General features: G+C 39.3%; 1 protein-coding gene across 1 annotated transcript in view; it reads right to left on the reverse strand.

The window, feature by feature from the left end:
- Positions 1–2,508: 2,508 nt before the first annotated feature.
- Positions 2,509–12,689, reverse strand: part of LOC126285037 (uncharacterized) — a 44,140-nt gene continuing 33,959 nt past the window's right edge. The window contains exon 3 of the mRNA XM_049984361.1: positions 2,509–3,660. Within this exon, the coding sequence (XP_049840318.1) occupies positions 2,874–3,656 (783 nt within the window). The 5' untranslated portion in view covers positions 3,657–3,660 and the 3' untranslated portion in view covers positions 2,509–2,873. The remainder of the gene's footprint in view (positions 3,661–12,689) is intronic.

Raw genomic sequence — 12,689 nt, forward strand, 5'->3', positions numbered from 1 at the left:
CATGGCACTGTAAGTTCGTCAAAAGATATGGATCTGAGACTGATAATAATTTGTGTTGCAATGCATCAGAGCAATTTATCTTACTCTGTGTAAACAGTTATGTTAAACTAGATGTAACAAACATTTATGACTTACCTTGTGACACTGGGAACTCAGCAATGCTCGAGAGAAGAGACTAGCATTAAAAAAAACTTAATTATGACACTGGCTTTTATCGATACAGCAACCTTTAAAAAATTTTCTTATATATATATATATATATATATATATATATATATATATATATATATATATATATATATAACTGTGCTCTGATGTAACTCGTTGATGAAATGGTAATGCAGCTGTGAGCCAATGACTGAGTCCAAGTCATGAAACAGATAATTTCCTTTAATTTCGTCTCTGTAATTAAACTAACTGATGTAAATCAAATAAGGAAAAAATATTTGCCCTCCCCAATGCAGCAATGCACCGGCAACATCTGTCTTCTCACATTTAAAATCGATATGTACAAAATAGTATTTCTAAAAACCAACATCATCTGCATTTGCTTCTGTGTGTTCTACAAGCTCATCAAACTGACAGACATCACACGGTGTCACTTAATACACGCCAGTGCTACACTGGCAACGACAAACTGATGACAACCAAAGATCACGCTACTTGTACCCAGAACTTTTGTGAAGTAACATGTCGACTATTGAAGACATTTGCCTGAAAAGCATCCAGATTTCAAGTGTGAAATGTGACTTATCGAATAAAAAGAGAACTCTCATCACTCTCGTCGACTACCACAACTAGGGGACCTTACATCACTTTACAAGTGTACTGCGAATATAAGCCCCGCCGCCCCATTAGCGACAAAGCCAGCGCGCTCTTTTCCATAGAACTGAAGTTTCAGGTTTACTCTTAAGTTCATTACATGGGAGGGATTGTGTTGTACTTTCCTCACCACTAAATGCGCTGAGAAGGAGCTTCTCCACTAATGAAATAAAATAATTATGAGAATCTTTGTAAGTCATGATGGTAATCAAGAACATTAAAACATTTTAGCTCTTTGTATTGTACAAGAAATAATCTTCATAAAGGCAAAACAAAGTCACTGCGGCTCTTTCGTATTATGTTCTGTGAGCTTCTGACATTTACTGGTGTTAATCCTAGGTCACAGACTAAATAAGAACACTTGTTCCTCTATATGTACACTTGTGAAAGACCAACGATGGTCTGTTTCTGTTGTATAATGATGATATCAGTTTACAACTGTCAAAGCTTTTTTTTGGCTTATGTACACTTCTTATTCCACTACGTACTGTTGTACACTATTCGCCTTCTAATCACATTCACACGTTTGAATGGTTTCATCTAATCATCTACTTAACCTAAGTAATAAGTGACCTTAAGCAGTTACTGGTTTCTTGGGTTTCTGTGAACATACAGTGTTGAACAAAAAGATATGCAGGCGAGAATTTAACAATATGACAATATTTGTTGGCGTTTATTCATAAATCTGTTACGATGCTGTATTATTTATACAGTAAGCCGCTACTAGAACTGATACTTCAAATCCCTGGCTGTGGCTCCTGTAAATCATAACAAATTAATATAAAAGCGTTACACTCTGCTTTTACTTAGAATTCCCTGCAGTTTCCCCTCCAGTTTCCTGTACCAATGTTTCCTCTAAACATTTTCTGTTTAGCTTGTTGTTTTCCCCCAGTTATATTTGTATTTGAATTAGTTATTCTACACGTCTTGAACATTTCTGCATAAGAATCTTTTTTCCTAAACAAAGTAATATATGAAAATTTGCAGCAAATTCATCAACAAAAGTTGTTTCTAGATGTATTTTTCATTACTTCATTGTGCCCTTGCGATTATTTTTTTACTATACTCTACATACTTTATTACTCATTTGCCTATGTTGAAATAAAAAATAAATCAAACAACAACATTAAATTTTCTCTTAATATCACCAGTTTGTGCCGTTAATTATATGTGATATTTTGAATACCGCCTGGTCTTGCAGATACACTGCTACAAGCAGTGTTAACTGAGTGAAAGATAAACGGCATCATATAAAGAGCGTCGACTTGTACCTCCTACATTACTGAAGTCTGCGTGAGATGTACAATGAAAGTGTGCCTAAAAGCTATTCAACATTGCAATCATAATGTCAGGTCTTTTTCACAGAACACAAACACCACTTGCTAGTATGGCTCATTTACAAATTAATGATGAGCTGCATATCATTCATAATTTTGTTATCATTTTCAGTGGATTTGATTATTCTGTTACGTTAGCAGAATTTAATTGTGTGAATAATTTTACCATAGCTAAAAGTCAGGTCATGTGAGTACATAGAAATGTGTTCATTCGAGAGTACTTAAATACAAAATAGCTATGCTTTCTTTCGCAATGTGACGTATGTAGGACAGTGATAGTGAAGAAGGAATCTAGAAATATTAATTTAAACACAGTTCCAAAATTAACTTGTTTTAATTAACACAGCACAAGATGAATGTTACAAGGCAGTGCAAAAGTTCAAATATGTCTTTCAAAATTAATTCAGGTACATGAGGACCCTTGTCAATGCGTCCCACACTGGCTATTTTTCGTCATTCAACTGTTCATCTACTTCCCACCTGCCTGACTTGAATGAATCTTACCCCAACGAGCTGGCCATGTTCACTGAAGATCAGATATCGTGCAAGTCGGACCCAAATGTGTCTACTATGTTGCAGGCTACATCAGTCGAACAACAAGGCCAAATACGAATCTCTCTCTCTCTCTCTCTCTTTTGCTCTTTTTCACACAAACACACACACACACACACACACACACACACACACACACACACAATGAGCTAGTCTGTCATCTCACAAATCTATGAGGACATCATCAAAGCCCGACCACGTGTCCATTTCATTCAAACTCATCCCTTCAGTTGGGGATGTTGGCGTGTGGTCCTGCTCTTCTGCTGTTGTAGCCTGCAACAATGTGGATACCATTGGATCCCACTCACGCATTTCTTCATTCATCACTTTACATTCATACATGTCCTTGTCATCAGTCACCATATTCCACTCACACATGCCCTGCTTTTCCGAAGTCAGAACCCATTTGCACCCATCCTGATCTCCATTCATTGTATTCCACACACACACGTGCTGGTCTTCAGTCATATTACATTCACATACATCCTTATGGTCAGTGATCTCTTTCAATTCATACACATGCTGATCTTCACTCAACATGGCCAGTTCATCGAGGTCTTCATCATTTTCGGCCACAGGTGGACTGCATTGTGCTTCACTAGTGGGTGGGGAGGTGCTCACGACAGTAGCTGGTTTTCTGCAGTTGTGATTTGCCTGAGCCTTCCCGCAGCTCTCGCCACCACCTTCTTCATGCTCTTCACCCTCTTTTAAATTTGCACCCTCTTCTGCCTCCTTCCTTTCTTCCAACGCATCACCGTCTTCCACTACTTCGTCCTCTTCCACCTCTTCGTCCTCCTCCACCTTTTCGCAGCCTGGTCTCTCCATCTGCCTCCGCTCCTTCGCCTCGTCGAAGCTCCTCTGCAGCGCCGCCTTCAGCAGCGACAGCCGCCCATCCTTGCAGCGCTGCCGGCGGCCCCTGCGGAGCCTCCGGACCCTGAGCTCCATCCACCTGTGTGAAAGAAACAAACGGCTGCTTAGAGTCTCCCGTGACCTGGAACCTACATTTCTCAACATGGTGCACAGTCCCAGTTAAAGACTGTCTATTTCACGCCTTCCAGGGGAAAGAAAACTTTATTTTGACTATTCATAAATTTATAAATGAATTTAAAATTTTAAAATTATTTGAATATACTAACTGACAAGTAAAATATTACCTCAAATGTGTAACAAGATAATTTAACTATCAAAGTTAGACATCGTGTGTATATCAAGAGGCAGACCAACTAATGGTGCACAATGTATACAGGTTACTTGCGTCCACCACTTGAGAATGGGAGCACTTAGCGTCTCTCAACAATCTTAACACTGAATTTCAAACCTTTTCAAAACATTTTGTTGCTGACAACCCACATACTATAGCGAAAGGATAAACAGTTTACCTGTCACCATCATTTCACTTTTCTTGTAGCAAAACCTCACCATCAGGAAAGCAATTTTAATTTATTACCTCTTGACTACTAAATCCATTCACAACACATTTTGCTGATAGTACCCAATGCAACACTAAAGGTACATACCTGCAAAATTGTATCATAGTAACATGTTCAAATGTGAGTGGATTCTTAAGGGACTAAATTGGTATGGCCATAGGTTCCTGGACTTAAACAAACTTAAACTAACTTATGCAAGAACAACGCGCACACGCACACGCACTACTGAGTACTCTAACTTCCGGCGGGTGGTGGTGCCGCGCAATCCGTTTCAGGACGTCTCAAACCACGCAGTCACTCAGCATGGCTGAATTATTGTATTAGACATTGTTCAGGACATATGACGTTTTATACCCAGAGGTTCGATTGCTAAAAGAATTGGAGGTGTGGTTCTTATTGATTTCCTTATAATCTGGCACAGTTCTCTGCCGTTATCAGTTCCTTACTTCTTCGTCTGCGAATTCTGTATCATTTAGCACAGTAAAGTGACACTAAAGCGAGACAGAAAATTGCATTTAAACTAGGTCTGTATCCATCGTATTTGTTGTTGTAACTGTGTTAGGTCAGTGAAAGACATAACTGTGTATGTGACACAAACATGAGGCTGTCAACATTAAGCCACCCCTCATCATTGTCACGGAATGCACTGTGTTTTGAAAACAAAGAGGGGTCTGGATATGAGTCAGGATTTCACATTCAAGAGACGGCAAATTCCTCGATATAATGAACGAAATAGTTTCTGCAATCGAGATCGACTGGATTCTTCTCTCGCCAGCAAGTTTCTGTGTATACAAGTAAAACGAAATAAAAGTTATGGCAACTGTCAGTAATGAGATGGTTTAGAAATGGTGATAACGAGGGAATTATCTCACCTCTATCACCTTCTGAGTGCGTGAGAACCAAACATCCAAATCAAATTTAGTGACTTATACATAAAACTAATTTCCTTTTACTAAGATAATGATAGATTTTTTCAAGAATATAAAACGGATGGAAACGGTTGGAAAGATTTGAAGATAGCATTCCATTTAAATTAAGATATATTTTTAGTTTATATGCCGGATGTTCAGAAAAGAAATTAACTGCCATTAAAGAATTTTTTTTATTTAAGAAGAAAAAGTTGTTGGCAAATGGTTCAAATGGCTCTAATCCCTATGGGACTTAACATCTGAGGTCATCAGCCCCTAGAACGTAGAACAACTTAAACCTAAGTAACCTAAAGACATCACACGCATCCATGCCCGACGCAGGATTCGAACCTGAGATCGTACCGGTCTTTCGGTGCCAGACTGAAGTGCCTAGAACCGCTCGACCACTGCGGCCGGTCCTCCATCGTCTTCGCCAGTACAAATTGCCCGACGTCACATGATGTCAGAGGTCCTGTCGATACCTGCGGCGCTAGTGGCACCTTTCAGAGCGCAAACAGCTGGCTGGATTTTGCAGTTCTCTGTCAGTGTCAAGAGCCAGCCCCAGCTGCCACTGATATATCGTCGCTGTTCCGGTAAGAGATTTTGTCACATAATCCCAGTACGATGATGCGTAAGATCAGATTTTTGTTTCATCAGATAATTTTTATTCGTTAGTGGGTTCTCAGCAAGCGACGATTTTTCTGTATCTCAACTTCCAATGTGCTGCTACTGTTCTGCACGAAATATGGAAATTGTGTCAAACGGATATAGTTTGCATCTGCACAACGGTAATCTGCGTCGTCCAGGGACGCTTAGGCCAAGATGAAAAAAGTACTTGTTTTTTCTTGGACAATCGTGAAATTTATTTTATCTCTTGTCTGCCTAGGACCTTACTACGCAGATAATCAAACTATCAACTATGTTTCATGAAACCAGAATCTCGTCCAAACAAACTTTGCGGACACTTGTCAAAGATAGTATGGAGTTCAGACTGTGATACGTTAATACTGATATTGCAGCTGCAATTGTAGATTTGCATGAAAGTGGTCTCCAGAGACGTGATACTCAAAGTTTAATCACCTTGAAGAAATACATCGCGTAATTGATGTTTTGGCTATTAGCAGGCACAAGCCCGCAGTCTTGGTACACAGTGAAATACCAGCGCCACAGTGACTGTAGTGTATCGCGCGGCCAGAGCAACCAAAATAAACTGACGCAAAGCACAGTTGATGCGTCGCTGCAGCAGCGATGTCGCGGCTTTGGCGGGCCAGTCCATAGGGATGGGGAAGTCTCCGAACGGAGCAGCTCGCTGCTCGGTTCACGTTCCCACGCCCGGCACTAGCATCGCACACGTCGACACAACCTCTATCAGCACAACAGTAAGCTGTTACTGACGAAGACGAGTGAGATTAACGTCTAAAGACAGATCGTACCTGACACCCCAGGAACGCCTAGAATAATTAATACAAAGTTGCCATTGGGACAAACATCTTTCCTGCATGCCTCGATATAATACTAACCACTGAAATCACGATGAAGATTAGGAAAATCTGGAGAAGGAATGTGATGCTATACATGATTTTAAAAGCAGTTACTGAGAGAAAAGAAGGCTTTATGAACAGATCTAATTAAGACGAAAGGTATTTATATTCAAATAGTGGACATCTCTTCCCCCCAGAAGGTTTCCGCCAGCACGTTCAGTCGCTGACACCTATGAGTCTGGTTAGGCTCGAGTGCTAAGTAATCGACTGGTTTTGATGGTAAGTTGGGAAGTGATGGCCTACAATTCCTGGTCATTAGATTTTTTACCAATTTGCCAGATTTAATTCAAAATATATCGACCATGTCTCTTGGTGTAAAAACACCACGATATGGTCCGTCCGTTGGAAGCTGACATTTCGGAGTAGTAGTCTGTGACGGAATCAAAATTCCACGCTCTGCCGTCCGTCTAATCATCACCAGCAACGACACAAACAGGATACGACGTACCTTCAACACCCATTCATCATGGCTGCTCACACAGTACATCTGACACGATAAACGTACATGTGCTAAAATGATACCTACATCGTAGGTATCCTACAAGGAATGAGCAACACAGTAAATAAATCAAATTCTAGAGAAAATAACAACTTCAGAAAGTATCACTATCTCCGAGATTTTGCCTCTGGCAGTAGCTTCTTATTTCAACCAGTTATTGGTCCCACTCAGAGAAGGCAGATCCTAGAAATATTCAGTACCCAGCTCTCACTTAGTAAATATATACGCGTTTTCATCGACATCTGAGGGGAATAAGGATTGACAATATCAGCTACCGGTCTTGGGGAGCAGCCTCAGTTCTCTCACAAAGCACTCCAGATCACTGAAGGAATACAGCAACAGTGTGGGTGCACTGGCCCCTTTACTGGGCTGGCAGAGAACGAGGGAAGTTCACATTCTCGTCCGACACTGTGGCTTTAGGTAGTTTCCCTGACTAAATGTGAATACCAGGGTGGTTCCTCGTTACATGCAAGGGATGAATTACTGCACTATTTCTTTCCAATCTGACCTAGCAGCCCGTCCCTAATGACTTCATCGATTGGCCCTAAAACACCCGTATTTCTTCCTGCAAGAATATCTCGAAAGCGTTTTGTTTAGAAAGTAAAAGAAACAGCTTTACCAGCTTCTGTCTGTATTAAATATCAGTCAGATTAATGAAAACCTCAGGCTTCTTATCTTGTGCTCTGACGGATCTCCCGAAACTGACTTACCCTTCCCCTGATCAGCTGCCACAGCTAGTTATCCCCAAAGAACAGAGCAAACAAATTGAGTACTGTTTTACTTTCTAATGTCCTAACTACATACTGGCCTCGCTATTAGAGTTATAGAATTTCATCCTTTCATCCGCCAATTATCCTCCACCTATCTTACCAGCTTCTTTTCTGTTAAGATATGTCTGCTTTCAAGTGATGCCTTTCAATTTGGATTCGTTTCAATGCTCTGAGATAGGTTTAGTGTAACCAATACTTCAAAACTATTGGCTGCTGGTTCACTCTTGGTCTGATGACAAAAGCTACTAGTAGACGTTTATCAGGGTACCAGATGCCTAAATTGTGCTAAATAAATCTGCCTCAAATACTTCATTAATTAGTTGACTCATTTAACTTAGGAAATTCTCTGTAAACAAAATGATAAAACACGTCCTAAGACAGCAGAAAATAATTTAAAACACACTACTGGGTGCTCTAGGGGGAAGATGGGGGGATTGTGGAGGAAGACAATAATTAAGGTATACAAAACAAATAATTGAAGACGATAGAGGAAATAAGACACTGACGTAGGATATAAAATAATTAACAACCGCGTAAAACCAAGCAGGAAACAGAAATCAAAGATATTCCTAAAAAAATAAAGGAATACACATTACACTGCACGATTTCGTGTAGGGGATTAGAGAAGTGCTTCCTAGAGTTATTCGAAGAATTTATCATTGATCTCTCAGGAAACGAAACGATCCATATGATTCTGAAAGCGCGCAGATAAGCCCTGTTCTAAAGAAAGGTCGTCGCATAGATTAGTTTAATTAAACGTCTGTATCACCAATCTGTGCTATATTTGAGGAATATGTTGTACGATGGGGTACCACGATCTTTCCAGTAACACGTACATTATATAAATCTCAATTGAAATAAAAGGAACTAGAAGTCAGCGTCATAGATCGGCAGTTGTAAAGGTTAAATTTACTTGCGTACTTCAAATAATTCGGCATTCCGCCAGCTGTAGCCAGTAACTTTACTTGTACTGGACATATCTGAGGTGGACTGTGTGGTAATCTACTGGGTAACTTAGTACAATAATTGCGAAATGGGATGAATTCCGCCAGCTGTAGCCAGTAACTTTACTTGTACTGGACATATCTGAGGTGGACTGTGTGATAATCTACTGGGTAACTTAGTACAATAATTGGGAATTGCGATGCAACGTAATTTAACACAAATTAAATATAAATTAATGTAATGTAAATTACTGCAGAATACTAATTATACCTGTAAAATTGGAGTTAAGGATTCGAAAAACTGGTGGAATTCTAGAAACTGTGTTGATCAGACATTCATGCTCCCTTTATGATCGATCTGAGTTTGACGCGATTTCCAAGTGAAGCTTCCACCGCCAGATTTTTTTTTTAACTCTGAATTTTCTTAGTTTTTTAGAGTTTTTTCCACTTTCCCTCAAACTAAAACCTTAATTGAAAAGCAGGAACGCACATAAAATACATAATAACAAAAGATTCGATCATGTACTAATACGTTATTGAAACATTATCTCAAAAGAAGCTAATCTTTCCTGCTGTGATGGAAAACCTTATTTTACCTCCACAACACCTGCCGTATCTACGAAAGAAGCACATAAAAATGGCTTTAAGCACTATGGGACTTAACTTCTGAGGTCATCAGTTCCCTAGAACTTAGAACTACTGAAACCTAAATAACCTAAGGACACCAAAGACGTCCATGCATGAAAAAGGATTCGAACCTGCGACCGTAGCGGTCGTGCGGTTCCAGACTGTAGCGCCTAGAACCGCTCAGCCACTCCGGTCGGCGAAACAAGCACATTTCAACAAAAATACCTATGGATCATAATTGTAGGGGATCAAGTTTTGTCATGCAAACAACTCCAAGGGAAAACAGAACAAAAAATCTGTAACGTTCGTAACGCAATCTTTAAATTTATGGTACCGTTTATTGTACACCAAATGATTTTTATAAAAGTTTTTAAACAGCAACAGTACGATGTAGATTATCGAACATTGTACAACTCTCAGATAATCCATATTACAACGGGGAGGTGACCATCTAGATTCCTACCCTTGCCCTCCCAACCATGACGGCATCTTCAGGCAGGCAGCCGTTTGTCACTTACTGTTATAAAAGTAATGTGATATTACATTAGTTTTTTTCTCATTTCTTTATGGTTTATTCTTTTGCACTTTTGGAAGAGAAGCAACTTAATCCCTTCCGTACTTGACCCATTATCTCGATCTGTCTTTTCTTTTACTTTGCTGTCATAATGATCAGCATCCCAGTTATTTGTACAGTGTTAAGGATAAGGTCATCGGATTGGGCATAGGTACAGTACATGAATGACCATTGTATGGACTGCAGAGAAGCGAGGAGAAAAGATCTCTTTGCTAAAGGGGTTTCAAAAATATCGTAGCACTTCATCTCAGAAAAAGGATTTAGGGAGCAATGAATTGATCGGGCTCAGCCACATCTTCAGCAGTAGTAGTAGGTCTGCTAAATACGTTTGCTTGTTACTGCAAATTTTTATTTCTGTCTAACCCCTTAGGTAACTGCAGTTTTTCATTTCAGAAAAGTGACTAAGCTGAATCGTAGTTGCTAAGTGCATGTAGAAATAATAAATTGACTTAGAAGTAGAGGGAGGACTTAAATTTATTGGGGCTACAGACATTAATATCTGCTCTACCAGAGTTGAGTAGAAACTTATCAGAATTTGGTACTAGTGCAGCATAACATTCACTAGGAAGATTTCTGTGGTCTCCAGCGACAACCAAACAGTCAGAAAACTGAGCAATATCAGCAGCATCAACCATAATTAACGTATCTACATCAGTTTAGCTTCCAGATTTTAACTGGAAGTGATAGGACTGTATTCGTTTTGTTCGTCTGAAAATGATTTATTTTGCCGATTAAACTCACGTTGACTCAAACTCGACATCAGCGACCTTTCTTTTTCCACAGACACGCAGGCTTTCAGCTGCTGTAGTAGTACTCTTACTTCCTATACGTAAAAGAAATTCTGAATGTATTACGAATTCCACCTTTTCAAACGAACCGAATTTTTAATAATAAAATAATAATAATAATAATCATAAAATCATAAAAATCATAAATTAATAATAATCATAAAACTCAAAACTGATATTAGATATATCTTCCAGTAGCGAAAGGATACGGGGCTAACTCGTAGAGACAATATTTCCGAAGTTGTTCATTGGATTTCCTATGGAAATCAGCTCTGCGAAATGTATCAGCATTTGCAGGGACAAGCCTGATGAGAATTTTGATTTCAGATGTCACAGTGTTTAGAGGAAATATCGATTAGTTTTTTTTTTCTAACTTCACTCTACCTAAGTTCTGCCCCTACCATGTAACGCGTTCAGTTCAGTGACCCACTATCGCAGAGTTAATAGACACTACGTTCTCAATAACACGAATAGTATCGTGAGACGAAAATCCATCGTACAATTTCTTGGACTATACGTTATCCATTAGAATTCGTACAGGTCTAGCAACCAGATGCTGCTCCGGAGTTCCAAAGGTCGCGCCACATAACGGCTGGACTTGATCTAGGAACTCAACAACAGTAATCATTGAAGCAGTCCGCCCAGCCAGAATGATATGTATCTAGTAATGCTCTGCCATGTGTTAAAACACAATGTACTCTGCACTTTTCTGGCCTTTTTTTGAAAACTTCTGATGTTTGAAAACTTTGATCCTATGACGTTTTGCTAGAAATATGGTCGTTTCGTGGATATTTTACGTACTATCAAGACAAAATGGGCGTTTCAGTTAAACTTGGTGAGACTACCTCGTTTTGGCATTGTGGTTCTAAAACGCCCCTTCATTGAATGCAAACTTGATCGACTGAAAATTTCAAAATGGCTCAACTGGCTCTAAGCACTATGCGACTGAACAACTAAAGTCATCAGTCCTTTAACCTAAAGACGTCACACACATCCATGCCCATGGCACTATTCGAACCTGCGATCGCAGCAGTAGCGGAGTTCCGGACTGAAGCGCCTAGAACCGCTCGGTCACAGCGGCCGGTGACAGAGAATTTAATATCATCTACTGTATATACTTGTGTACTTTTGAATAAAATGATTATTTTGAGAAAAAGGACAGTTACAGAAAAGTTCAAAACTTCAGACATTTTTCCAAGGTAGTGGCGTAAGCTCGACTTGGAAATTGCGCCACACTAAAATTTACCATATGAGAAGTTTTTCTCAGTGATGAAAACCTTTTCCATAACTTCTCTAAGGCATCACATTTTCTAAATCTAATTTTACACGGCCACAATGTTGTTTCGTTAGACTGGAGACCAAATCATAAACAGTAACAACCATAAAATATCGAAGAGTATACATCTGGAATGATTACATGAAACTGATTGCAGAAAAAGCAGCTGCAAGACAAATTCACGGAATAATCAATAGGATATATTGTTCACCTCCGAAATAAGTAGGCTGGAAATCTATCTTCCTACAAATACTAAAATATTACTCGTTAGCCCGGGACCATTACACGATAGGATTAGTAAGGATAGGGAAGAGAGGAAAAAAAAAGGGCTGTACGTTTTTATGGGTACGTTTGGGCAAAGCTAGAGGAAGAGAAAACACCGTCAGCATCACGGAAAAGTTTGCTGTGAAATTCTATGAGTGGTCGTTAGAGGACGAGATAAACAATATACTTCTTATCATACACTCTCACAAAATTTAATTTTTCACTCTTATTTTCCTTCTTAACCTTACAACTGGAAACAGCTTTATGCTCTAATGAAAATCTCTCTGCATGAGCCACATTAGTCGCTAATATGGGCACCATCTAATGACTTTATCTGAGAATTCTGCAGTTTATGAC

The sequence above is a fragment of the Schistocerca gregaria genome, chromosome 1, assembly GCF_023897955.1.
Source record: "Schistocerca gregaria isolate iqSchGreg1 chromosome 1, iqSchGreg1.2, whole genome shotgun sequence".
Taxonomy (NCBI): Eukaryota; Metazoa; Arthropoda; class Insecta; order Orthoptera; family Acrididae; genus Schistocerca; species Schistocerca gregaria.